The 27883-nt window shown below is 39.1% G+C and overlaps 1 protein-coding gene and 1 non-coding gene across 3 annotated transcripts in view; both read right to left on the reverse strand.

Annotated features, from left to right (window-relative positions):
* TMEM45B (transmembrane protein 45B) overlaps nucleotides 1-27883 on the reverse strand; it is a 39805-nt gene that overhangs the window by 5047 nt on the left and 6875 nt on the right. Inside the window, exon 2 of one of the 2 annotated variants that reach the window (XM_086678668.1) lies at nucleotides 805-1001. In XM_086678668.1, coding sequence (XP_086534794.1) covers nucleotides 805-985 — 181 coding nt within the window. In that variant the 5' untranslated portion in view covers nucleotides 986-1001. Of the gene's footprint in view, nucleotides 1-804; nucleotides 1094-27883 lie in introns of those variants that run through there. The other variant, XM_025929037.2, reaches the window with a different exon arrangement.
* LOC112866194 (U6 spliceosomal RNA) lies at nucleotides 13783-13893 on the reverse strand. Its single transcript, XR_003224058.1, has one exon. It is a non-coding gene; the product is annotated as a U6 spliceosomal RNA (small nuclear RNA).

Genomic DNA, 27883 nt, shown 5'->3' on the forward strand with positions numbered 1-27883 from the left:
TGCTGGTGTTGCTTCCATTCCTTCTGAGAGACAGCCAAAGTGATTCGTGGCAAAATGCAAGTGCAGAATAAGATCCCTCATTACTCACATTACTCAGAGCGGATCCTGAGGAAGAACACTTTCTACTATTGGCACTGCTGGCCCTTTTTCATGTGGCCATTAGTGGAGTGGAATGGATGACCAGTCACGGTGGAAGGATGTGAAATTTTGTTGGAATGGGACACAGTAAGGGAAAATCCCTTTCAGACAGCCCTCTGTTGGCTTTTTTTGGGGGTCTCTTCCACTGCCTCTCTTATTAGCCGTCCAACATCAAGTTCCCGTCTTTGTAATTGCTTGAGATTTGGGGTTGGAGGATATGCCGAGGAAGTGGGTGGTAACTACTCTTGAGATTCTAGTGGACAATTGGAAAAAAGATGGTTTTTTTCTAAAGCTAAACTCCATTTAGTACTTTCTTATAACTCATGTACATGAGCTCACTCTAATTTGTTCTGTTCTATTTTTATTTGTGTTTTACCTTTCTCATAAAGTATATCTTCTGTTCCTACATCTTATACCTGTGTCCTTCTAGGGCAAAGAATGTAGTTTATTTGGCAGTGTTTCATGGTGCGCTACGATGTAAGGTGCTATTAACTGTTAACATTACAAAGCTCAGTGCACAACAGATACTATAAAATTTTTACTGGCCAACTGAATATCCCTGTTTATTATCTGCTGGTGGAAACATCCATTTCACAGGGACCAGAAAATGGGTTCAAGTTCTGCATGTGATGGGGAGACCCCTGGACCAGATAAGCCCCTTCTTACCAATGACTGAAAACAAAGTTCGGATTGCGGCTTCAATGATCTCAAGGCGCTGATGGTAATGAGTCAGTTGGCTGCTTTTCCCCTTTTGGTGGAAGTATATCAGTGGATACTTCACTGACCACCACAGTCCAACTATCAAGAAAAAACTCCCTGGGAGAGCATGGCCCTTAAAGTTTGCCATCAGTGTTCTTGGACACCTAAGAAAATAGGGGACAGCTGTTAGGTAACTGAATGAAGAAAACATAAATGTATATTTTGGCAGGAAACACAGTATGTGATTGAGGATTCCAGATCATAAGCCATGTTAAGAAGGATCCACTCATTCTCATAAAATAAGCCTTCATGTTATGTCATCAAAGTCTTGTCTGCTGAGTGAGTGCGCAAGAGAATACTCCTGGCTCTAAGGCTTTTCTAAAAACATGGGTAAAATAAAAGGGGGCTGGGGGTGGGGAGGAGGGTAGGCAAATATTTACTGATCGCAGGGTGCAAAAGCTTACCTAAATGTGGAGAGAATTAAAGAAAATTCATCTATGTAAGTATTTTTTGCATATCAAAAACATTAAATCAGGAAGACATTTGTAATAGTTACGGTAAATGGCTATTGTGTTAGTCTTTTGCAAATAAGAAAATGGGCAAAAGACATGAATATGCAATTCACAAAATGATACAAATTGATAAATACTGTAATTCCAGATGACAAATGAAGGTATAATATCATTTTCCACCTAATTTGAAAATAATTTGAAGATTTAGAGATTTGAGGGACACCTGGGTGGCTCAGTTGGTTAAGCGCCCAACTTTGGCTCAGATCATGTTCTCATGATCTCATAGCTCAGAGCCTGGAGACTGCTTCAGGTTCTGTGTCTCCCTCCCTCTCTGCCCCTCTCCTGCTCCTGCTGTGTCTCTCAAAAATAAATAAATGTAAAACAAAAATAAAAACAAAAAAAATCTAGAGATTTGATGCAGCCTTCTAATATAAAGGAATATGGTCTATATGATTCAAATTTGGTAAAAGTAAAAATGATTATATAGGGACATTCAGTTGACTAAGTGCCCCAACTCTTGACTTTGGCTCAGGTTATGTTCTCATGGTTTGTGAGTTTGAGCCCCAAGTCAGGCTCTGTGCTGAGAACTAAGAGCCTGCTTGGGATTCTCTTGTCTCCTCTCTCTCTGCCCCTCCCCCACCCATATATTCTCTCTCTCTTTTTCTCTCTCTCTCTCTCTCTCTTTCCTCCCTCTCTCAAAAATAAATACACTTTAGTTAAAAAAAAAAATTATATAAACACCACCTTATTCCAAAAAAGATAGCAGTCATGATTTATATTTATCCCATTTACAGTCATGCAGACTATACGATTAAAATGGTAAGTATTGGTTTAAGATGGCAGAGAAGTAGGGGGACCAGGATTTTCCTCAACCCTCAAACACAGCAGTATTGAGGTCAGATCACTTGAAACACCCAGGAATTCGATCTGCGGAGTGGCAGAAAGATCTCCTCAGGTGGAGGGAGACAGCTTGGCAGGATCTAGCCTCGAGCTGAAACTCAAAGGTACAAAAATGCCTCACTTTCTCCTTTCTCCAAATGGAGCTGGAAACATGGCTGTGCTCCTGGGGAGGAGGGATCCAGCCCAGAATGCATAGTGCAGTGTAACGATCTCAGAGGTACACTGGAAGAGAACAGCCCCCTTCCTTGAGTATTGTGGGAAGAGGGTTTATTGCCTCCCCAAGGACAAGAGTTCCTATAGGTACCAGCCAAAGACCTTTTATCAGCAGGGCAGGGTGGCACTACACCAGAACAGGGTCTGCAAAGTGCAGGGCCCCTTAAGACATGGGGTTTTGGGGGCGCCTGGGTGGCGCAGTCGGTTAAGCGTCCGACTTCAGCCAGGTCACGATCTCGCGGTCCGGGAGTTCGAGCCCTGCGTCGGGCTCTGGGCTGATGGCTCAGAGCCTGGAGCCTGTTTCCGATTCTGTGTCTCCCTCTCTCTCTGCCCCTTCCCCATTCATGCTCTGTCTCTCTCTGTCCCAAAAATAAATAAACGTTGAAAAAAAAAATTTAAAAAAAAGACATGGGGTTTTGAATCCCGGCTGAGTGCCTAGGAGGCGTGAGAGACTGGAGCAGGGCAAGCTGACCCCCCAGCTACTCTCGGAGGGCTGCATGAACAGTGTGGTTTGAGACACTCGATCTGGGGAGGAGAAATTGGGGTGTTGCCATTTTTTCCCCATCACCAACACAGTGGGGCTTCAGAGTGCAGCAGAGCCCCCAGTGGAGGGGGGACCTGCTTTTTTTCCTTTCTCTTTCTCTGAACTTAGCTTTACAGTTTTCTCTGGTCTTTTCTCTCAATTTTCTCTTTCTGTGGGATCAGGCTCCCCCCCGCCCCCTCCTCGTTTTCTTTTTCCAGGGTTAAACAGACAAATCAAAGCACATCTGGCTGAAGGTCCAAACACTCCACCACTACAAGCAGGGAGGAACTCTGCAGAGGACTGTCCAGTGGAATAGAGCAGCCAAATACACGACAACAGAGTGCATGCACCAAAAACACTTCCTGAAGTGTCAGGTCCTGGATGGGGTATGATCCCTTTTTAAAATAGTACTCTCAGGTGCAAAAAATACATTGCAGCTAAATACAGATAAAAATACATTGCAGCTCAGGCCTATCTCAAGCTTTTAAAATACACAAAAGCCAGAAACTTAGCCAAGATGACAAAATGGAAGAATCCTCCCCAAAAGAAAATTCTGGGATAAATCACAGAGAATTGCTCTCAAGACAGATATAAACAATATATCTGAACAAGAATTTAGATTAACAGTCATAAGACTAATAGCTGGCCTTGAAAAAAGTATAGGAGACAGCAGAGAAACTCTTGCTGCAGAGATCAAAGACCTGAGAACAGTCACGATGAAAGTACTATAATTGAGGTGCACAATAAACTAGACACAGTGACAGCAAGGATGGAAGAAGCAGAACAGAGAATAGGTGAAACAGAAGATAATATTATGGGAAATGATGAAGTGAAAAAAAGAGGGAAAGGAAATTACTGGATCAAAAGGGGGGAAATTAGAGAACTAAGTGATTACATGAAATGAAACCATATCTGTGTCATAGAAGTTCCAGAAGAGGAAGAGCAAGAGAAAGGGGCAGAAGGTTTATTTGAACAAATTATAGCTGAGAACTTCCCTAATCTGGGAAAGGAAGCAGGCATTCAAGTCCAAGAGACACAGAGTACTCCCTTCAAAATCAACAAAAACAGATCAACACCACAACGTATCATAGTGAAACTGGCAAAATACAAAGAGAATTCTGAAAGCAGCTAGGGACAAATGGTCCTTAACCTGTAAGGGTAATAGTATATCTTTCCACTGAAACTTGGCAGGCCAGAAAGGAGTGGCAGGAAATATTCAATATGCTGAATAGGAAAAAATATGCAGCCAAGAATCCTTTATCCAGCAAGGCTGTCATTCAGAATAGAAGGAGAGATTAAGACAAAAACTAAAGCAATTCATGACCACTAAACCAGCCCTGCAAGAGATCGTAAGGGGACCCCTCTGAATGGAAAGCAGCAAAGACTACAAAAGATCAGAAACCTCACCACAAACACAAAACCTACAGATAACACAATGGCACTAAATTCATATCTTTCAATAATCACTCTGAAAGTAAATGGACTAAATGCCTCAATCAAAAGACATAGGGTATCAGAATGGATAAAAAAAACAAGATCCATCTATATGCTGCCTACAAGAGACTCATTTTAGACCTCAGGACACCTGCAGGTTGAAAGTAAGGGGATGGAGAACCACCTATCATGCTAATGGATGTCAAAAGAAAGCCATAGTAGCCATACTTACATCAGACAAACTAGATTTTAAAACCAAGACAATAACAAGAGATAAAGAAGGGCATTATATCATTAAAGCATCTATCCATCAAGAAGAGCTAACAATCATAAATATGCCCCAACATGAAAGAACCCAAATATATAAATCAATTAATCACAAACATAAGCAAACTTACTGATAATGTAATTATACTTACACTTACAACAATGGACAGATTATCTAGGTAGAAAATCAATAAGGAAGCAATGGTTCTGAATAACACATTGGACCAGATGGACTTAACAGATATATTCAAAACTTTTCATCCTAAATCAGCAGAATACATATTCTTGAGTGGACATGGAACATTCTCCAAATAGATCACATACTGGTCACAAAACAGCCCAAGTACACAAAGATTGAGATCATACCATGCATATTTTCAGATCACAACGCTATGTAACTTGAAATCAACCACAAGGAAAAATTTGGAAATATCCCAAATACATGGAGGTTAAAGAACATTCTACTAAAGAATAAATGGATTAATCAGGAAATTAAAGAAGAAATTAAAAAATACATGGATGCAAATGAAAATGAAAACACGACAGTCCAAACCCTTTGAAATGCAGCAAAGGCAGTCCTAAGAGGAAAATACATTGCAGCTCAGGCCTATCTCAAGAAACAAGAAAGATCCCAAATACACAATCTAACCTCACACCTAAAGGACCCCAAAATTCAGCAGCAAATAAACCCAAAACCAGTAGAAGAAGGGAAACTGTAAAGATTACATCATAAATAAATGACATAGAATCCAAAACAAACAAAGAGTAGAACAGATCAATGAATCTAAGAGCTGGTTTTTTGAAAGAATAAACAAAATTGATAAACCTACACCCAGATTTCTCAAAAACTAAAGAGAGAGGACCCAAATAGATAAAAATCATGAAAGGAAGAGGAGAGATCACAACACCACAGAAATACATTTATTAGAGAATACTATGAAAAATTTTATGCCAAATTGGACAATCAGGAAGAAATGGACAAATTCCTAGATACTACCAAAACTCAAGTGGAAAGAAATAAAAATTTGAACAGACCCATAACCAGGGAAGAAATTGAATCAGTTATCAAAAATCTCCCAATAAATAAGAGTCCTGGGTCAGATGGCTTCCCAGGGGGAATTCTACCAGACATTCAAAGCAGAGTTAATACCTATTCTGCTCAAACTGTTCCAAAAAATAGAAATGGAAGGAAAGCTTCCAGACTCATTCTATGAAGCCAGTATTTCCTTGATTCCAAAACCAGGTAAAGACCCTACTAAAAAGGAGAATTGGAGGCCAATATCCCTGATGAATCTGGAGGCAAAAATTCTCAACAAAAAACACTAGCAAATCAAATTCAACAGTACAATAAAAGAATTATTCACCATGATCAAGTGAGATTCATTTCTGGGATGCAGGGCTGGTTCAATATTTGCAAATCAATCAACATGATATGCAACATTAATAGAAGAAAGGATAAGAACCATATGATCCTGGGGGTGCCTGGGTGGCTCAGTTAAGTGGCTGACTCTTGATTTCAGCTCAGGTCATGATTTCATGGTTCATGAGTTTGAGCTCCATGTTGGGCTCTGCACTCACTGCATGGAGTCTGTTTCTGATCTTCAGATATTCTGTCTCCCTATTTCTAGCCTTCCCCTGCTTCTTCTCTTTCTGTTTCTGTCTTTCCCTCTCTCTCTCTCAAAAATAAGCATTAAAATATTTAAAAAATAAGAACCATATGATCCTATCAATAGATACAGAAAAAGCATTTGACAAAATACAGCATCCTTAATAAAAGCCCTCAAGCGAGTTGGGATAGAAGGAACATACCCTAACATCATAAAAGCCATATTTGAAAGGCCCACAGCTAATATCATACTCAAGAAAAACTGAGAGCTTTCCCCCTGAGATCAGGAACACGACAGGGATGTCCGCTCTCCCCACTGTTGTTCAACATTGTGTTGGAAGTCCTAGCTTCAACAACCAGACGACAAAACGAAATACAAAAAGGCAGCCAAATTGGCAAAGAAGAAGTCAAACTTTCACTCTTCATAGATGACATGATACTCTACGTGGAAAACCTGAAAGACTCCACTAAAAAACTGCTAGAGCTGATGCATGAATTCAGCAAAGTCACAGGATATAAAGTCAATGTACAGAAATCAGTTGCATTTTTACACACCAACAATGAAGCAACAGAAAGAGATATCAAGGAATAGATCCCATTTACAATTGCACCCAAACCCATAAGACATCTAGGAATAAACCTAACCAAAGAGGTTAAAGATCTGTACACTGAAAACTATAGAAAGCTTATGAAAGAAATTGAAGAAGACACAAAGAAATGGATAAACATTCCAGGCTCATGGATTTCAAGAACAAATATTGTCAAAATGTCGATATTACCCAAAGCAATCTATACATGCAATGCAATCCCTATCAAAATAGCACCAGCATTCTCCACAGAACTAGAACAATTCTAAAATTTGTATGGAACCAGAAAAGATCCCAAATATCTGAAGTAATATTAAAAAAGAAAACCAAAGCTGGAGGCATCACAATCCCAGACTATAACCTGTATTACAAACCTGTAATCATCAAGACAGTTATGGTATTGGCAGAAAAACAGACACATCGATCAATGGAATAGAATAGAGAACCCAGAAATGGACCCACAATATATGGTCAACTAATTTCGACAAAGCAGGAAAAAGTATCCAATGGATAAAAGACAGTCTCTTCAGCAAATGGTGCTAGGAGAACTGGACAGTAACATGCAGAAGAATGAAACTGGACCACTTTCTTACACCATACACAAAAATAAATTCAACATGGATGAAAGACATAAATGTGAGACAGGAAACCATCAAAACCCTAGAGAAGAAAACAGGCAGCAACCTCTTTGACCTTGGCCGTAGCAACTTCTTACTTGACATGTCTCCAGAGACAAGGAAAATAAAAGCAAAAATGAACTATTGGGACCTCATCAAGATAAAAAGCTTCTGGGGGCATCTGGGTGGCTTAGTTGGTTAAGTGTCCAACTTTGGCTCAGGTCATGATCTCATGGTTTGTGGGTTTGAGCCCTGCATCAGGCTCTGTGCTGACAGCTGGGAGCCTGGAGCCTGCTTCGGGTTCTGGGTCTCCCTCTCTCTCTGTCCCTCCCCAACTCATGCTATGTCTCTCAAAAATAAATAAACATTAAAAAAATAAATAAAAAGCTTCTGCACAGCAAAGAACATCAGTGAAACTAAAAGGCAACCAATGGAATGGGAGAAGATATTTGCAAATGCCATATTAGATAAAAGGTTAGTATCCCAAATCTATAATGGACTTCACAAATTTGGGGCGCCCCGGGCAGCTCAGTCAGTTAAGCGTATGACTTTTGATTTTGGCTCAGGTTATCGTCTCATGGTTCATGGGGTTGAGCCCTGCATTGGTCTCTGCACTGACAGCTTGGAGCCTGCTTGGGATTCTCTCTCTCCCTCTCTCTGCCCCTCCCCTGCTCACTCTCTCTATCTATATCTGTGTCTCAAAATAAATAAACATTTAAAAACTTACCAAACTCAACATCCAAGAAACAAATAATCCAGTGAAAAAATGGGCAGAAGACATGAATAGACACTTTTCAAAGAAGGCATCCAGATGGCAAACAGACACATGAAAATATGCTCATTGTTCATCATCAGGGAAATGCAAATCAAAACCACAAATGAAATACATCTCACACTGGTCAGAATGGCTAAAATTAACAACTCAGGAAACGACAGATGTTGGCGAGGATGTTGAGAAAGGGGAACCCTATTGCTCTGTTGGTGAGAATGTAAACTGGTGCAACCACCAGTGTGGAGATTCCTCAAAAAATTAACAGTAAAACTACCCTATGGCCCAGCAATTGCACTACTAGGAATTTATCCAAAGGATACAAAAATGCTGATTCAAAGGGGCACATGCACCCCAATGTTTATAGCAATGCTATCAACAATAGCCAAATTATGGAAAGAGCCCACTGTCCATCAACTGATGAGTGGCTTAAGAAGATGTTATGTAAATATACATATATACAATGGAATACTACTCACTGATGAAAAAGAATGAAACCTTGCCATTTGCAACAATGTGGATGGAGCTGGAGGGTGTTATGCTAAGTGAAATAAGTCAATCAGAGGAAGACAAATATCATATGATTTCACTCATATGTGGAATTTGAGAAACTTAACAGATGAACATAGGGGAAGGGAAGGAAAATAAGATAAAAACAGAGAGGGAGGCAAACCATAAAGGACTTTAATACAGAGAACAAACTGAGGGTTGATGGGGGGAGTGCCGGGGGTGGGTTAAATGGGTTATTAGCATTAAGGAGGGAACTTTTCAGGTTGAGCACTGGGTGTGCATGAATCACTGGGTTCTACTCCTGAAGCCAAGAGTACACTGTCTGTTAAGTAACTTGAAAATAAAGAAAATAATAATAAAAAACAAAACAACAACAACAAAAGATAAGTGTTAGCTAGAACTGATTCAGAAGGAAAATGATTCTAATCCTGGGGGACCTGGGTGGTGACCTAAAGAATGTGTAAAGTGGGAGAAAAACAGCAGGTGATGGTGATTAGAACATATCTGCTAGGAACATAAAGATGGTCTGCACATGCTATTCCAGCCCTGGCCATCAGGGACATCTACCCCTCTATCAGTGGTACATGGTTAGGGCTATTTCACATCTGATACATTTACAGCTGAGGTCTCCACCCTTCACCAAGAACTTTCACAAATTTAAAAAAAAAAAACTTTATAGTTAAAAAAAAATCAAATTGCATTTAAAATTCTTAAAATGAAAAGCAGCAGCCCCATGTCCCATCCCTCCTCACCCACTAGTGAAACCACTTTAAACCCTTCCCACTGTTTCTTCTGGTACTTACTTCCACAATTCTCATTCATTTGTGCATGCTGCCATTTGTTATTATATCGTTGTCAGGCGTTATCCACCAACTTCCTGGAGCTCTCTTATAACCTCTCCCTCCTCTTCAACCGGTCATGTTCACAGTAGTTACATTGTGTTCATTTGCTTAAATCATTAGTTTCATTATTATGGCTCTGTAGATCCAAAGTCCTTACCAGAGCTGATAAATCCTACATGATCCTGAGCTATCTCTTTGACCTCTCTCCTACCCCTTCAGCCGTGCAACACAGGGTCCCTTCCATTGCCTTCCATTTCCAAGTACAGACCCCCTCCTGCTTCTGGGCCTGGGCTGTCTGTTCTTTCTAGTGGTTCCCCAAAGAGAGCCAACAGGTCTTTCCTTCATTTTCTTCAGGTATCTGTTCAAATGTTACTTTATTCCCTGACTACTTTGTGAAAAGTAGCAGGCATGTCCCACTTTCCAATCCAGGTATACTACTGCTTCTCCTCCTACTTTTCCTTCTCCCTCTCCTCCTTCTTCTTCTCCTCCGCTTCCTCCTCATCCTCGTCCTCTTCCTCCTCCTCTTCCCTCTTTTTTTTTTTTGTTTTTAAGAATTCATTGTATGTTTATTATTTACAGCTAATCATTACCTAACAAATGCTATCTGGTGTACGTCTAAATTTTCTTTAAGGCATGGATCACTATCTGATATTGCATATTGATTTTCTTTTTAGCATCCAGCTCTATCCACTAGAATGTACACTCCCTGAAAGGAGGGATTTGATTTGTTTTGTTGTTGCCGTTAGCCCAGTGCTTACAGCAGGCCCTGACTTGGTAAGCACTCAAATATTTGTGGAACGAATACATGCTCATCCAAGTAGCATATTATGGGTTGTATTTTCACCATTGTTATTTTATTCTGGAATTAATATTTGCCTTGTTTTTCATTTGTTTACTTTCCCATATACCTAATCACTGTGTTTTTCCCCAAAAGAGCTAACAGATCTGCTAAATGTCCTCCAAATTAATGTCTAGATATTCAAACATCAGAAAACTTGTCAGTTCCATTTTATTGCTAGAGACCTTTCTTCCAGGACCTTTTATCCTCTGTCCCCAAAACTGGACTGGTTGTCTATCATCCTGGAGCATTTGGCACTATCTTTTAAATTCCCTTTGCCTTTTCCTGTTTTTGACCCCCCTGTTTCTTGGATGCCATTTATTCTTCTGTCCTGGTTTATTTCCATTAATATGCCTCTAGTTATTCCCCAAAATATGAACAAAAGGTAGATTCTTTGAGAATTTGCATGGCTGACAATCTCTGCATTTTTAAATAATCAAAACGGGCTTCCTTAATCTATTCATATTCATTGTAATTATCAACGTGGTTACATTTTGCTACTTGTTTTCTATGTCTCTTTTATGTTTTTTCAAAAAGACTATTTTTTTAGAGCTCTAAACAACAACAAAATTGAGAGTAATGTACAGAGATTTTCCCTACACCTTTTGCCTGCACACGTGCACAGTCTCCCCTATTTTTGATACCACTCATCAGAATGGTGCTTTTTTTTTTTTTTTTAAACCAAGGATGAGTCTACATTGACACATCATAATTACCAAAGTCCATAGTTTGCCGGAGGGTTCATTACTGATGTTGTGCATTCTATGGCTTTGGACAAAATTATAATGACATGTACCCATCATTATAAATAACACACAGAGTATTTTTACTGCCCTAAAAATTCCCTGTGCCCTGCCTATTCATTTCTACCCCCCCCACCTCTGACACCACCCCTTTTTATTATCTCCATAGTTTTGCTTTTTCCAGAATGTCAAATGTTGGAATCATACAGTATGTAGCCTCTTCAGATTGGCTTCTCTCACTTGCTAATAGGCACTTTAGTTTCCTCCGGGTCTTTTCACGGCTTGATAGTTCATTTCTTTCTGGCACTGAACAATATTCCATTGTCTGGATATACCGCAGTTTATTTATACACTCAACTACTGAAGGACATCTTGGTTGCTTCCAAGATTCTGGAATTATGAATGAAGCTGTTAGAAACACCTGTGTGTAGGTTTTGTGTGGACATAAGTTTTTATCTCCTTTGGGTAAACACCAAAGAGCAGAATTGCTGGATTGTATGGATAGTTTTGCAGGAACTGCCAAACTATCTTCCAAAGCAGCTGTACCATTCTGCATTCTCACCAGCAGCGTATGAGAGTTCCTGTTACTTTACACCCTCCCCGGCATCTGGTGTCAGTGTTCTGGATTCTGGCATTCCAGGAGGTATGTTATGCTGTCTCATCATTTTCATTTTCATTTCCCTGATGATATACTACGATGTGGAGCATTTTTTCATATGCTTACTTGTATGTCTTAGGTGAAGTGTCTGTCAAGGTGGTTTGGCCCATTAAATTTTTTTTTCTTAAGTTTTAAGTTATTTTGGATATCAGTCTTTTAACAGATGTGTCCTTTTGCAAATATTTTCTCCTAGTCTGTGGCTTGTCTTCTAATTTTCTTGATTTTTGTCTTTTGCAGAGCAGTAGTTTTTAATTTTAATGAAGTCCACCTTATCAGGTACTTCTTTCATGGATAATGTCTTTGGTGTTGTTAATCTAACAAGGTATCACCATATACAAGGTCATCTAGGTATTCTTTTATATTATCTTCTAGGAATTTTACAGCTGTGCATTTTACATTTAGATTTATGGTGCATTTGGTTGAAACAAAAGTTTCAAGCTTTGTGATGGTGTAAGGTCTGTGTCTAGATTAATTTTTTTGCATGTGGATATCCAGTTGTTCTAGCACCATTTATTGAACAGACTATCTCTGCTCCATTGTGTTGCCTTTATTCTTTTGTCAAAGGTCAGTTGATCAAGGTGTATTTCTGGGCCCTATATTTCATTGATCTATTTATCTATTTTTTTTGCCAATACCACATTCTCTTGGTTACTATAGCTTTAACATAAGTCTTGAAATTGGGTAACATGAGTCCTTTGACTTTGTTCTTCAGTATTTTGTTGGCTATTCTGGGTCTTTGGCCTTTCCGTATAAACTTTAGAATCAATTTGTCAACATCCATGAAATAACTTTCTGGGATCTTGATTGAAATTGCATTTAATCTATAGATCTAGTGGGGAAGAACTGACATCTTGACAATAGTGTCTTTCTGTCCATGAATATGGAATATCTTTCCATTTATTTAGTTCTTTGGTTCCATTCATCAGACTTTTATGGTTTTCCTCTCCTTATTTTGTTAGCTTCATACTTATTTCTTTAAAAATTTTTTTAAAATGTTTATTTATTTTTGAAAGAGAGAGAGAGAGAGAGACAGAGCATGAGCAGGGAGGGGCAGAGAGAGAGGCAGACACAGAATCAAAGTAGGCTCCAGGCTCTGAGCTGTCAGTACAGAGCCCGACACAGGCTTGAACTCACAAACTGCAAGATCATGACCTGAGCCTAAGTCAGATGCTTAACCAACTGAGCCACCCAGGTACCCCAAGTATTTCTTTTTTGCAGGGTGCTAATGTAAATGTTGTGTTTTTAATTTCAAATTCCACTTGTTCTCTCAGACCTTTTTTGTTCCTCTGTTCCTTGTTTACTGCTGTCTTTTGTGTATAAATAATTTTTTTTATGTTTATTTATTTTTGGGTGAGAGACACAGCATGAGTAGGAGAGAGACAGAGAAAGAGAGGGAGACACAGAATCCGAAGCAGGCTCCAGGCTCTGAGCTGTCAGCACAGAGCCTGACGCAGGGCTTGAACTCATAGACCGCGAGATCGTGACCTGAGTGGAAGTCAAACTGTCAACCGAATGAGCCACCCAGGTACCCCTAATGTACTATTCTAATTCTTCTTTTCATTTTTTTAAGCTATGTTTTTGAAACCTTATTTTTCTTTTTTAGTGCTTGCTCTAGGAATTACAGTATGCATCCCTGTCTACTTTAGGTTAATATTAACTTAATTCTGGTAAAATATAGCAGCTTTGTTAATTTATAGTTTCATTTCCAACCCCCTTCATCATGCCATTGTTGGTATACATATCAACAGTCAATAAATATATTAAATATAAGTATGTGATATATATTATAAACCAACAGTATTGCAATTAGTGCTTTAAATAGGCCTTTTATTTTTTTACTTTTTTATTAAATTTTGAATTTTAATTCCAGTATAGTTAACAGACATATTATATTAGTTTTAGGTGTACAATATAGTAATGCAACAAAAAAATATGGAACACTTCACGAATTTGTGTGTCAATCTTGTGCAGGGAGGGGCCACATTAATCTTTGCTGTATCATTCTAATTTTAGTATGTGTGCTGCTGAAGTGAGCACTAAATAGTCTTATATTTTTCAGGAAATAGAGACAGATAGCCTTTTATATTTAATTACATATTTACCATTTCTAGTGTTCTTCATTCCTTTCTGTGCATTTGAATAACCCTCTAATCTCATTTAGTTCCAGCCTGAAGGATATCCTTTAATATTTCTTATAGAGCAGTTCTGTTACCAATGAATTCTTTCAGTTTTGCTTTTCTGGAAATATCTTTATTTCATCTTCATTTTTGAAGACTAGTTAGGTTGGATATAGACTTCTTAGTTGGCAGTTTTTTCTTTCAACACTTTGATTATATCATTCCACGGGCTTCTGACCTCCCATGGTACTGGTGAGGAATCAGTTATTACTCATACTGTTATTTCCCAGTGAGTCACTTTTTTTCTTGCTTTCAAAATTTTCTTGTTGGGGTGCCTGGGTGGCCCAGTTGGTTAAGCCTCCAACCTCAGCTCAGGTCATGATCTCACAGTTCCTGGGTTTGAGCCCCGCATCCGGCTCTGTGCTGACAGAGCACAGATATTTATTTTATCTCCCCAAAATAAATAAACGTTAAAAAAATTAAAAAAAAAAATTTTGTTTCTTGGTATCTTTGGTTTTCAGCCGTTTGACTCTGACATATCTTTGTGTTATTCATTTTGTAGGTTTTTTGTTTTGTTTTTGTTGTTGTTTTTATCTTGGCTGAGCTTCTTGGGTCTATAGTTTAATATTTTTCATCAAACTTGGGGAGTTTCCAGCCATTAATTCTTCAATTATTTTTTCTGACTCCCTTTCCCTGTTCATTCCCATGTTTAACCCATTGAGCCAAGGATTTTCAACCTCCCAATCACTACCCTGAACCGTGTCTGTTTCCCCTGGCAGCAAAACTATTTGTTTTCATGGTTAGCACCAAGTTACTTAAAAGTCTTTGAGTGAAGGGAATTAATGGCAGCAGCCCCAGGCAACAAGGCCATAGTCTAGTAGCTTTTCAAAAATAAAAGCTTCTGTTGAGAGTTTAGCTGAACTACTCCATAATATTGCTGTCTCCTCCATTTTGTGTAGCCAGGTGGCCTGCAGGGGCAAACATGCCCTAGATAACAGCTGCAGGGCCACAAGTAAACGTGTTCAAGATATGAGTTCCCCAATGGCCCTTGTGGTAAACAGTCCTCCTCCTCTCAGGGCCTTCCCCTTATTCAGCCCTTAAATAACACCCCTGTGAGGCTTACCAAAACCCTGTTCTTTCTTGTTTGAATTGACCAACCCAGACTTAGCCTGGGAATCCTAAGGGCTCTATTTGTGGGTCCCAGTAAAGGTATGTACACCGGGTCCTGCCACAGTCTCCACGTGTACTCTGCCTTGACCTCCCCGTATGGCCCCTTGAGGCAGGACTTGTACCTTCTCCAGGACCTGGGAGTAATAAAATTCTCTATTTCAGTAGTATCTTGTTGAACAGAGACTCACCATCAGACACCCGGGCACCCTTCTTAGCAAATGTTAATTTAACAAAGTCACAACAGCTTCTCAATTTGTTGTCTGACTTTAGTTCATTACCAGTTCCCAGAAATGGCTGGTTTTGACAAATTGTCTAGCTTTATACAATTTTTTGGCTTGTTTTTAGTTTTTTTGCAGAAAGAAACTGCCTACCTATTCATTCTGCCTTAACTGGAAGGTCTTCTTCCCCTTCTTTTTTTCATTTTTTTTAAGACCCTATATTGATCAATATTTTTTTAAAAAATTCTAACGTTTATTTATTTTTGAGAGAGAGAGAGACAGAGTGCAAGTGGGAAGGGGCAGAAAGAGAGGGAGACACAGAATCCAAAGCAGGTTCCAGGTTCCAAGCTGTCAGCACAGGGCCTGATGCAGGGCTTGCACTCATGAACTGTGAGATCATGACCTAAGCCGGAGTTGGATGCTTAACTGACTGAGCCACCCAGGTGCCCCACTGATCAATATATTTTTTTAAAAACCTCCATTTTCTTTTCATGTTTAACCGAGGTCCCTCTCAAGATCCAGCCTGTTATACTCCCTTGTCTTCCTAGCCAGAAGTGCAGAAAAACCAGCTTTGCAAATCCTTCCTGTCCCGTCTCAGGCAGAGTCCTTGTCTGTCTTTCTGTAGTGCATACCACTTGTCAAACCCCACCCTTCCCTTTTACCTGGTTTAAGATGCACCTCAGTGGATGGTAGGGCCCACAGCATGTCTGTAGAAACTGTTTCTAAATTTACTTATGCTACTTGGAAAGCTGAATACCTTGATTTGATGAGGGAGAGGAGCAGGGAGGTAGGTTTCTTCCATTAATCAATTATTAGATTAGTTTATTTGCTTAGCTACATCATAGGACATGTGGTAGAAATACAGGATGGGTCAGTTTCAATAAGGAGAAACAAGGTAATAACTAATTTCAAATAGAAGAATAAAAATTTAGACTTCTGATAATTTTGATAACACCATTCAAACAGGCTAAGTCCCTGAGAAGTCTAGCTTAAAAAAATAATTTAAAAATAAGTATTAAATAAAAAAAAAAAGCAAATACTCAAGGGGTAAGCTGCCAAGAATTACATGGTACAAAATATTTCAATCTAAGGAAAACCCACAGAGAAGAAACATCAGAAAGTACTTCTGCAAGGAAAAGTTTCCTAACATTCTTATTTTAATATATTCATTGTTTTTTGATATTGTGTGAGATAGCATGGGAGTGTGAAAGGAAGATTGAGTGTTTTGGAGAGGTGGTACCTTTTTTTTTTTTTTTTTTTTTACTGTTTATTTTCTTTTTGAGAGAGAGCATGAGCAGGGAAGGGGCAGAAAGAGAGAATCCCAAGCAGGCTCAATGATGCCAGCACAGAGCCTGATGCCGGGCTGGAACTCACGAACTGCAAGATTGTGACCTGAGCTGGAGTCAGGTGCTTAATGGGCTGAGCCATCCAGGCAGCCGTGGAGAGGGGGTAGCTTTGAGTTAAAGCTGGCAACCAAGAAGACTAGTGGTTCGTGTTTTGTCTAAGGAGATCACAGGAAAAGGAACATCATTTGAATAAGAGGTTTGACATGCTTTTCCTTGCCCTCCTTATCTTTAGCCATTTCCCCCCTCTATATTCTCTATTTCTCATTTGAGGTAAGTGAAATGAAGACAGGTTGATGGTGTCCAGAAGAGAAAATGCGGGTAAGAGTAAGGAAGAGTAGGGGACAAGGAAAGAAGAGGACAGAAGAGTCATAGACATAGAGAGAGGGAGCAAAAGAAATGAAAAATTATGGCCAATGTCATTTGCCTGTAGTTAAAAACAAAACGTGATATGGGCCTTTAAAAAAAAAAAGCCTGAATTTTCCCTTATTTTAGATGAAGAAAGTACACATAGTGGAAGGACAGGATGTACCTAGATGAGTGAGAGACTCAAAACCAAGAAGAAAAATGAATTTTATTTTCTTCCTTGAGTGCCTGGGCTTAGCAACCAGCACCCTCCAACATTAGAACCAAGGACTTGGCTTTCATACTTACTAATACATACTTAATGAATTATGGTTTATCTTCACCATGGGATATTATGTAACCATTAAAAAGAATGAATTAGAGCTATACCAGCTGTTCTAGAAGGTTTTCCATGAGAGACCTGGCTGAGACAAGCAAGATGGAAAAAACTATTACTTATAATATGACTCCATTTTATTTATTTATTTATTTATTTAAAAAAAATTTTTTTTTTCAACGTTTATTTATTTTTGGGACAGAGAGAGACAGAGCATGAACAGGGGAGGGGCAGAGAGAGGGAGACATAGAATCGGAAACAGGCTCCAGGCTCTGAGCCATCAGCCCAGAGCCCGACACGGGGCTCGAACTCACGGACCGCGAGATCGTGACCTGGCTGAAGCCGGACGCTTAACCGACTGCGCCACCCAGGCGCCCCAATATGACTCCATTTTAAACAACAAAGGTAATGTCCTGCATATATGTATTCATATGTATACAGGTATATGATTATATGAACAGGGAAAGCAAAATGGAAGACTACTTTGAGGGTATTTAACACTATTCATTAAGTATTTCTGGCTCTCTGTCTTCTAGGCACATGGTATGATTGCACTTTCTGGCCCCCTTGTCGTTGGGTGGGGTCTTGTGAGTTGTGGGCAGAAGTGACATGTGTTAGTGCTGGGAGGAAACACATAATTAATTGGCAGTTCCAGACCTCTCAGAACACATTTCCCTTTACCACATTACTATCAATGTTCATGACAGTAGCTTCTCCATCAGTCTAGATCCCAGAGTGAGGAGACATTGAGCAGAGCCCCAAACAAGCCATGATGAACACATGGCATAGGAAAAATAAACAGTTGTTGTAATGAGCCACTAAGCTTCGTGGACTGTTTTTATCTAGGATAACCTAAGTTGTTATGAGTTGTACACATATATATGAGGTTAACATGTTATGGGTAGGACACTCAGGCTTTTGCAGTTTCTTTAAAAAAATATTGGAAAGGGGCGCCTGGGTGGCTCAGTCGGTTGAGCGACCAACTTCAGCTCAGGTCATGATCTCACGGTTTGTGAGTTCAATCCCTGTGTTGGGCTCTGTGCTGCCAGCTCAGAGCCTGGACCCTGCTTCTGATTCTGTGTCTCCCTCTCTCTCTGACCCTCCCCCACTCATGCTCTGTCTCTCTCTGCCTCAGAAATAAATAAACATTAAAAAAAATTAAAAAAAATATTGGAAAACTTTATCATATCAAAGGAAGAAGTTATGATGCTGTAAGAATGGTAGAATTTATACTAAAAAGGCGCCAAAGACTATTTTGGCAAATTGTATCTGGAACTGTCCTGACTCGTGCCTTTTCTTTCTGATACCAGATAGACACATTTTATCTTTTGAAATGGTGCCCAAGTTCTCCTTGGCTTGAAGATGGCTGTCTTCTCCCCGTGTCTTCACATACATCTTCCCTCTGTGTGTGCCTGTGTCCTCTTATAAGGGCAACAGTTAGATTAGACACCTCCCTGATGACCTCATTTTAACTTAATTATCTCTTTAAAGAGATAATCTTTAAATATAGTCACCTTCTGACATACTGGAGATCAGGACTTCAACATATAAATTGGGGGATGGGGAGCATAATTCAGCCCATTATACCACATTTTATTTATTCATCACTTAATTGACATTTCCATATACTTTTGTAGATTTAATTACTAAATCACTACAAAAGACAAATCAGATGTATCAAAGAAGACACTCTGAAGGTTTAAACAACCTTACTAAGTATTGCTGCTTTGTATTTCTGGGACAGTTTTTCTTAATGAATCTGAAAATCGCCCTCATATGGTTCTAGAAGTCTCAATGCTTTCTTGCTATTTCTCTCTTTTTCTTTTTTTAAATAACAGCCTTATTGACATATAATTCATATACCATAACATTCACTCCTTTGAAGTATATAATTCAGTGATTGATGGTATATTCACAGTTGTGCAACCATTACCACTATCTGATTTTAAAACATTTTCATCAACCCCGAAAGAAATCCCACACCCATTAGCAATCATTCTCCATTTCCTTTCAACCCCTCTGACTCTGGCAACCACTAATCTACTTTCTATCTCCATGAGTTTGCCTATTCTAGATATTTCATTTAAGTGGAATCATATATCTCTGCCTCTTTCACATAGCATGGTTTGAAGGTTCATCCATGTTGTAGCATGTAAAAGTCCTTCATTCCTTTTCATTGCTGAATAATATTGTATTGTACAGATATGTCACATTTTGTTTATCCATTCATCTGGTTTTTAAATCTTAATCTTTTAATTTTTTAAAAAGTTTTATGTTTTAAGTAGGCTCCATACCCAATGTGGGGCTCAAACTCATGACCCTGAGATCAAGAGTTGCATGCTCTACCAACTGAGCTAGCTAGGTGCCCAATCCTTTATATTTTTAACTGAAGTATGGTTGACATATAATATCCATTCACGTGTTGATGGATATTTGGGTTGTTATGAATAATGATACTATGAATATTGGCATACAAATTTTTGTGTGTACCTATGTTTTCATTTCTCTTGGGCATATACTAGGAGTGGAATTACTTGGTCATATGGTAACTCTATGTTTAACATTTTGAGGAACAACCAGACTCTTTTCCAAAATGGCTGCACCATTTTCCCATCTCACCAGCAGTGTATGAAGGTTCCAATTTCTCCACATCCTTCCCAACACTTGTTATGTTCATCTTTTTAATTTTAACCATACTAATGAGTGTGAAGTATATCTCATTGTTTTGTTTTATTTTGCTTCCCTAATGATTAGTGATGTGAAGCATCTTTTCATGAGCTTATTGGGCATTTGTATATCTTCTTTGGAGAAATGCCTATTCAAATTCATTACCCATTTAAAAAATTTTTAACTTGTTGAGTTGTAATAGCTCTTTATATATTATAGATACAAGTCCTGTATCAGATATATGATTTGAAAATATTTTCTCTCTTTTTGTGGGTTGTCTTTTTACTTTCTCTATTGTGTCCTTTGGATCACAGAAACTTTTGATTTTGATGAAGTCAGTTTATATTTTTTTCTTTTGTGGTTTGTGCTTTGGTGTCATATCTAAGAAGCCATTGCTTAACTCAAGACCATGAAGATTGAATCCTATGTTTTATTCTAGGATTTTTACAGTTTTATCTCTTACATTTATGTCTATGATCCATTTAATTAACTTTTGTATGTGGTGTGAAGTAGTGATCCAACTTCATTTTTTGCATATCTAATTGTCCCAGCCATTTGTTGAAAAGGTTTTTCTTTCCCCCATTGAATTGTCTTAGTGCCTTTGTCTACCTTCTACTCTTGAAAATGGATTTCATCAATCTTCAAAGAAGGGCCTTGCCTACAATAAGATGAAACTGTGGTAAAGAATGAGTAATTCAACAATTATGACACATATATTAAATGTTTTAATAGAGTGTGCAGAGTGTTATGACAATGAAAGTAGGACTCTGACTCAGCCTGGGAGAAATAGGAGAAAGATTATAGAGGGAAGTGTCCCTAAAACTTCCTTGAAAAACAGGTAAACATAGGTAGTGTGCGTAAAGCTCCAGACAGAGCAAATAGTACATGCCTAGACTAAGAAGCAGGTGTAGCCAATCATCCATATGGTCAGAATCAAGCTAGATAATGTTTCTTACTCTCTTTACCCTACCATTCCTACTTTCTTTACCAAGAAAGACCTAATGTCATTCTCTTCCATGGCTGGAATGCATTAAACCTTTAAATTGTCTTAGGTTGGGAATGAACAGAACAGTATACTTAAAAGTCAAATCAACCAGACATTGTAGTCCTATGTGCCCAAGAATCTCTAGAAAGGATATAAACCAACTCACAAATGGGCCTGAGGAAGGTTAAGTTAGAAAGATGCAAGTCAAGTTTTATATTAGTTCAGGTGAATTCTATTTCCTTAATTTCCCTAAAGGAAACTGGATTCCTACATGTTCCTTTAAGGGGGAAATACAGTCATATAATAGAAAGAGCACAAACTATGGAGCGTCAATCTTTGCTGCTTTTACTGGTAAGGTCATGGACAACTTCCCTAACCTCTTGGTACCCTTTCAGTACCCTTTCTTCCAAAATGAGGACCTTAACACTACCTCAGAAGCATCTTGTGAGGATTAACTGAGAATGTCTAGCAGCTAACTATAGTAAGTGTTTAACAAATATTAGTTTCCTCTCTTCTCTGGTGTTCTCATACTTATTCCCACAATTAATGGGGGAGAAACCTGGTTTCTCTTTTAGGAGAAGTATAATTATTGAACTAAGGCTGCTGTATCTTTTAGTACTAACTTCAAGTGGGGAGAGGGGAAATATGTTGAACCTTTACCTGACCCTGGAGAAGGTAGTGGGTTTTTTCATTTTTTAAAATGTTTATTTATTTTTGAAGAAGGGAGAGAGAGAGAGAGAGACAGAGCATGAGTGGGGGAGGGGCAGAGAGACAGAGATGGAGACACAGAATCTGAAGCAGGCTCCAGGCTCTGAGCTGTCAGCACAGAGCCCAATGTGGGGCTTGAATTCATGAGCTGGCCCAAAGTCAGATGCTTAATCGATTGAGCCACCCAGGTGCCCCTGAATACCTTTTTAATAGAAATGGGATATGTGTTTGGTCAGTAGGCAAATAGGTAATGGGGAGAACAGAGAATATTATTTTGAATCTGTCTTTGCCAACAGAAACACTTAAATGGCTTCTGGCCTGAGTTTACTTTGGAATACAACCAACCCTGCCTGACTCAGCTTTCTGTTACTCTGCAAATAACAAGCCTAATACCTCCCGCTTTCTTCTATGAGCTGCTTAGTAGTAAAATGCAGAGGAAGCACAAGGTACAGAGTTGAAAGTTCTCTGTGGCCCATGGCTGATGTGACTATGGTTTAGTCCTGAACTTCAGGCAGAGTATCCCTGCTCTATAGTAGCCTGGGAGCCCTTAAATAACTCTGGAGTCTGTCACTTTTTTAAAAATTTTATAGCTACTACTGTTATTGTTATTTTCTCTGTAAGTTGGTAGGTAGGTCCTTGGACAGAAGGCTCAAAACCAGAATAAGAATTTGAGCCTTGTTCTGGCATGAGTTCATGATGCCGTGGAACAAAATTCCATGAATAAGAGCTCAGTTACCTCCCAAGTGAGTTTAGATTTCTAAGCAAAAGATGGTCTCATTCCTGCTTCCATTTTTTTTAATGGGATCCCATTAAATATACTGGGTGCTGAGGAAATAATAAAATGAATAAGAAATGACCCCTCTTAAAATTTGTATGGAACCACAAAAGACCCTGAATAGTCTAAGCAATCTTGAAAAAGCAAAGCAAAGCTGGAGGTATCACAATTCCAGACTTCAAGTTGTATTATAAAGCTGTACTAATCAACAGTATGGTATTGGCATAAAAATAGACACATTGGTCAATGGAACAGAATGGAAAGTCCAAAGACAAATCCACAATTATATGGTCAATTAATCTTTGACAAACCAGGAAAGAATATCCACGGGGAAAAAGACAGTCTCTTCAACAAATGGTGCTGGGAAAACTGGACAGCAAAGTGCAAAAGAATGAAACTGGACCACTTTCTTACACCACACACAAAAATAAATTCAAAATGAATTAAAGACCTCAGAGTGAGACCTGAAACCATAAAAATCCTAGAAGAGAGCACAGGCAGTTATTTCTCTGACATCGGTTGTAGCAACTATTTTTTCTAGTTAGGTACCTTAAGGCAGGGGAAATGAAAGCAAAAATAAACTATTGGGACTACATCAAAATAAAAAGTGTTTGCACAGCAAAGAAACACAACTAAATCACACAACTAAAGGCAACTAAAAGGCAACCTATGTAATGGGAGAGGATAGTTGCAAATGACATATCCATAAAGGATTAGTATCCAAAATATATAAAGAACTTATAAAACTCAACACTCAAGAACCAAATAATGTGATTAAGAATGGGCAGAAGAGGGGCGCCTGGGTGGCGCAGTCGGTTAAGCGTCCGACTTCAGCCAGGTCACGATCTCGCGGTCCGTGAGTTCGAGCCCCGCGTCGGGCTCTGGGCTGATGGCTCAGAGCCTGGAGCCTGTTTCCGATTCTGTGTCTCCCTCTCTCTCTGCCCCTCCCCCGTTCATGCTCTGTCTCTCTCTGTCCCAAAAATAAATAAACGTTGAAAAAAAAAAAAAAAAAAAAAAAAGAATGGGCAGAAGATATGAGCAGACATTTCTTCAAAGAAGACATACAGATGGTCAACAGACACATGAAAAGATACTCATCATCACATATCATCAGGGAAATGCAAATCAAAACCACAATGAGATATCACCTCACACCTGTCAGAATGGCTAAAATCAACAACACAAGAAAAAATGGATGATGGCAAGGAGGTGGAGAAAAAGGAAACCTTGTGCACTGTTGGTGAGAATACAAACTGGTGCAGCTGCTCTAGAAAACAGCGTGGAGGTTCCTCAAAGAGTTAAAAGTAGAACTACCATATGATCCAGCAGTCACACTACTGGGTGTTTACCCAAAGAATACAAAAATTCTAATTCAGAGATACATGCACCCCTATGTTTATAGCAGCATTAAATAAATACAATAGTCAAACTATGGAAGCAGCCCTTAGCACTCAGCGCGGAGCCTGACATGGGACTGGATCCCATGACTCTGGGATCATGACCTGAGCTGAAATCAAGAGGCGACACTCACCCGACTGAGCCACCCAGGTGCCCTTTAATCTGTGCTTTTGATTGGATCCTCACCTGTGTCCTCTGAGTTCTAGCACTCATGAACTTCTCTCACCCTTTGTTGCCTTCTTCCTGTCAACTATAATCAGGCCCAAGAATTTTTCACACAAAATAATAAGAGAAAAAGGAAAAAGAAACAAAAAATTCTGTTTGGACCTGGGTCCCTGAAGAACCATTGTGTATCTCTCTTCCTATTTACTATTCCAAACATAAAAGTAATATAGCTAATGAATATAAAAGTTGTAAAGAATAACAACTGTGTGGCATGACTCAGCTTAAGAAACAGAACATTACTAACATCTTTGGAGCTTCCTATTGACACATCCTTGATAGCTTCCCTGACTTCCCTCTTGAGAAGTAGCATCATTTTGAATTGTGTGTTTAGCAATCACTCACTTTTGTCTTGTTCTATACTACATACATTTAGTACATACATGATCTTCAAACAACATATAGTTTTGCAAATTTTTAAACTTTATACATATGTTCTCAAAATAGGTGGATCTTTTTCTCACCATCTCACCTAGTCCAGAGCCAAAATGCCTTTGATAATAGGTTTATTTATAGACAATTACAGTTTCTAATATTAAAATTATTTGGAAAGTCATTAATTATTGAATTAAATTACCACTTAAATGAAATGGTCTTTGGATAGAAAAGGATTTTGATGGTTTGTGTATTGCAATCAAACATTGTCAAAATCAGTTAAATTTCATGAAAAAACCTGGAAATACAATTGCTGTCTCCATTTAGTTCTGCTCCTTCACCACTATGACACTAAAATTACATTCACAGGTGTCACCAAATCTCTTCATATTGCTTCATCAGTGGAAATCTTTATAATATTATCTGAGTAGACCTCTCTTCTGTTCCTGCACTACTCTGTAGCTGACACCATCCCTTAGTCACTCATTTTTGGAAATATCTACTGCTCTTGGCTTTCAAGATACTATTCTCTCCTGGCTCCCTTCATCTGCTATAATCTTCTTTTTCTCCCTTAAATGGTCCTCTTCTTTTTCCTGTCTCTTAAACATGAGCAGACTTTGGTCCACTGTTCTATATAGCTTCTTCTGGCAAGAACTCATACATACCCATAGTTCCATTACCACCTGCACGCTGATGACTCTTTTCTCTAGCCTTGGCCTTTGCCCTTAGTTTCAAACTCATATATCTAACAACTTGCTAAACCAACAGACACACATGTTTTTATGTAGATTCTTCTTAGACACCTCAAAGTCAACATGTCCCAAACTGAATTCATCATCTTCTTTCCCCACCAGATTGGTAATGGCTTAACATCCAGTTACTTCTAAAGCCAGATTCCTAGGACTCATCTGAGACTCCCTTTTATCCCTCTCTCTGCCCTGCAGTGTCCCAATTCCCCAAGAGACTAAAATATTCTGCTTATTTTGGCTACCCAAATTTTCTGATGTTCTTTTTCCTTTCTAGTCCTACGATAGTTATCTCATTTAGGCTCTCATTGTCTTTTGCCTGGACCACTGCAGTGCCTCTAATCCTGCCATCCATAAATCCTTTTTCCACTCTGCTACCAGAGTCATCTGCCTAAAATGTAAATCTGACTACGCCACTATAGAATCTAAAATATTTCACTGACTAACCACCACCCAGATGTAGTCCATGCCCCTTTGCATTGCATATACCCAGAATGTGGCTTTTGGCCTGTCTCTCAAGCCTCATCTCCCATCTGTCCCCACCACAAACCTTACAGTGCTCATGCTATTCCCTCCACCTTGTGTGTCTTTTCCATTTTTTCTTCGCGTGACTTCCCTTTTCTCAGTTTTCAATAGGTGTGCCATATCTCCTCTAGAAAGCCTTCTGTGAACTTCCAGGCTAGGCTATGGCCCCACCTCTGTTCTAGCATAGTACATTACGCATATCTTGATTTTTATCACTTAACCTGTTATATTAAAATTACACATTTACATGTCTTACTCACTAGACCATAGGCTCCTCAAGAGCAGAGATCTTATCTACTTCGTGTTAAAGTTCCCATAAAGTTCCCATAAAGCTTGCCATATAACAGGTCTTGATCTGAACTGAACTAAATCAACCTAGCCATAATCCTGAATCATGAGGACACTAGCTCCTGAATCCAGTCATTTCTAAGGGTGCTGCTATCATTACTTTTTCATATAATTTTTAGAGCGAGATGAGTCCTTGAGAGATCTTCTAGTCCTTAAGAGATCATGCCTCTCAGACTGGTGTACAGGTAAGCCCCAACAGTCAAAATATCTGAAATCACAGGACCAACATGGTTACCATCATAGAATTATCAATTTCACCTTAAGATTTTGGGGAAAATTATTTTCATGTTAAAACAGAGATGTGGGGCACCTGAGTGGCTCAGTCTGTTAAGCATCCAGCTCTTGATTTCAGCTCAAGAGCATAATCTCAAGGTTGTGAGATCAAACCCCACATGGGGCTCTGTGCTGATAGCATGGAGCCTGCTTGGGATTCTCTCTCTCCCTCTCTCTCTCTCTGTCCCTCCCCTGCTCATGCTCTCTTTCCAAAAACCACCACCGGCGGCAGCAGCAGCAGCAGCAGCAACAACAACAACAACAACAACTAAAAAGATGTATTTGAAGGTAGCATAAATTTTTTTAGCATTAAGGGAGACTATAGCTTATGCCATGCTGTTTTCAGCCAAGCCTCCATGCCATGAGAATATAAGTTCTATGGTGAGTGGTAGCATTTGAGAAACACTAATCTACAAGATCATTTGATCTTGTAGTTCAGTTCTTGTTCTCTATAAAAATAAACAATCCCAGTGAGAAAAAAGCCTAGAAATTATCTCAAAAACAGCCAGAAGAGAGAGATTTTTCATCCTGGGTCTAGGTTAGTTTAAACAGGTGTCCACCTGATAGGCAGGATAGGTCTTCTGAAATTAGTACATCAGTGTGCTTTGTGCAAAATATACCAGAAGACAAATGATGGTAGGGGAGAAGAGACAGAAAAAAAATGTTAGAACGGAACAAAGAGAAAGTCTGGGTCAAAGTGGGGGCCAGATCAAAAAGAGTGGAAGGAAGTAAAGGACAGTACAAGAGTGGCATGGAACAAGAGAGAAAAAAACATCCAAATAGAACTGTGATTAAAAATGGTGCCAGATGTAGGGTGTTTGGTGATAACCCAAGAAATTATTACATCTTCAGTAAGATGATACAGGGAGTTGTCACTCCTGGAAATTCTACCTGAAGTCCTGGTAGAAGATCTTCCCAGTCTTTTTTCCAACAGCTGTTCCACAAATCAAATTTGAGAAGGAGGTATCATCTTCCAGAAAAAAAAAAATGGCATAAAAAGATGCAAAGGAAACAGAGGAAACATCAAGGGGACAAGTAGGAAGGGTTAATTTAAAATGGGTAATGGAGTCAATTTATCTAGGGCCTCTTATGTATCAGGCATGGTTTTAAGTGATGGCGAAACAGAGATAACAGGGCTGGGCCCCAGTCTTCAAGGGCTTTGCTGTCTTCTTTAAAGGTGCCTGAGAAGGAAGAGCCAACAGTACAAAATCTGGTATCTAATGCCTAGGCTTTCTGATGAAGATGTCTTTGAAAGCTAAGTCAGGAATCATTCCTGTGACACATACTATCTGGTGCCTTTTTGTGATCTAAAACTTTCCCAGCAAAGAAAAAGTGCTGACCCTGCCCCAAGTTTTGGGTATCACATGTCAGGCTAAGCAAAGAAAGAAAATAGTATGGATTTGCAGAGTGACCTTCAAGGGCAGAAATTCTCTCCCAAATTCTGTAACTAAGACATTCTTTGGAGGTATTAGGAA

The sequence above is a fragment of the Puma concolor genome, chromosome D1 (assembly GCF_028749965.1).
Source record: "Puma concolor isolate L17-30 chromosome D1, mPumCon1.1.hap2, whole genome shotgun sequence".
NCBI lineage: Eukaryota > Metazoa > Chordata > Mammalia > Carnivora > Felidae > Puma > Puma concolor.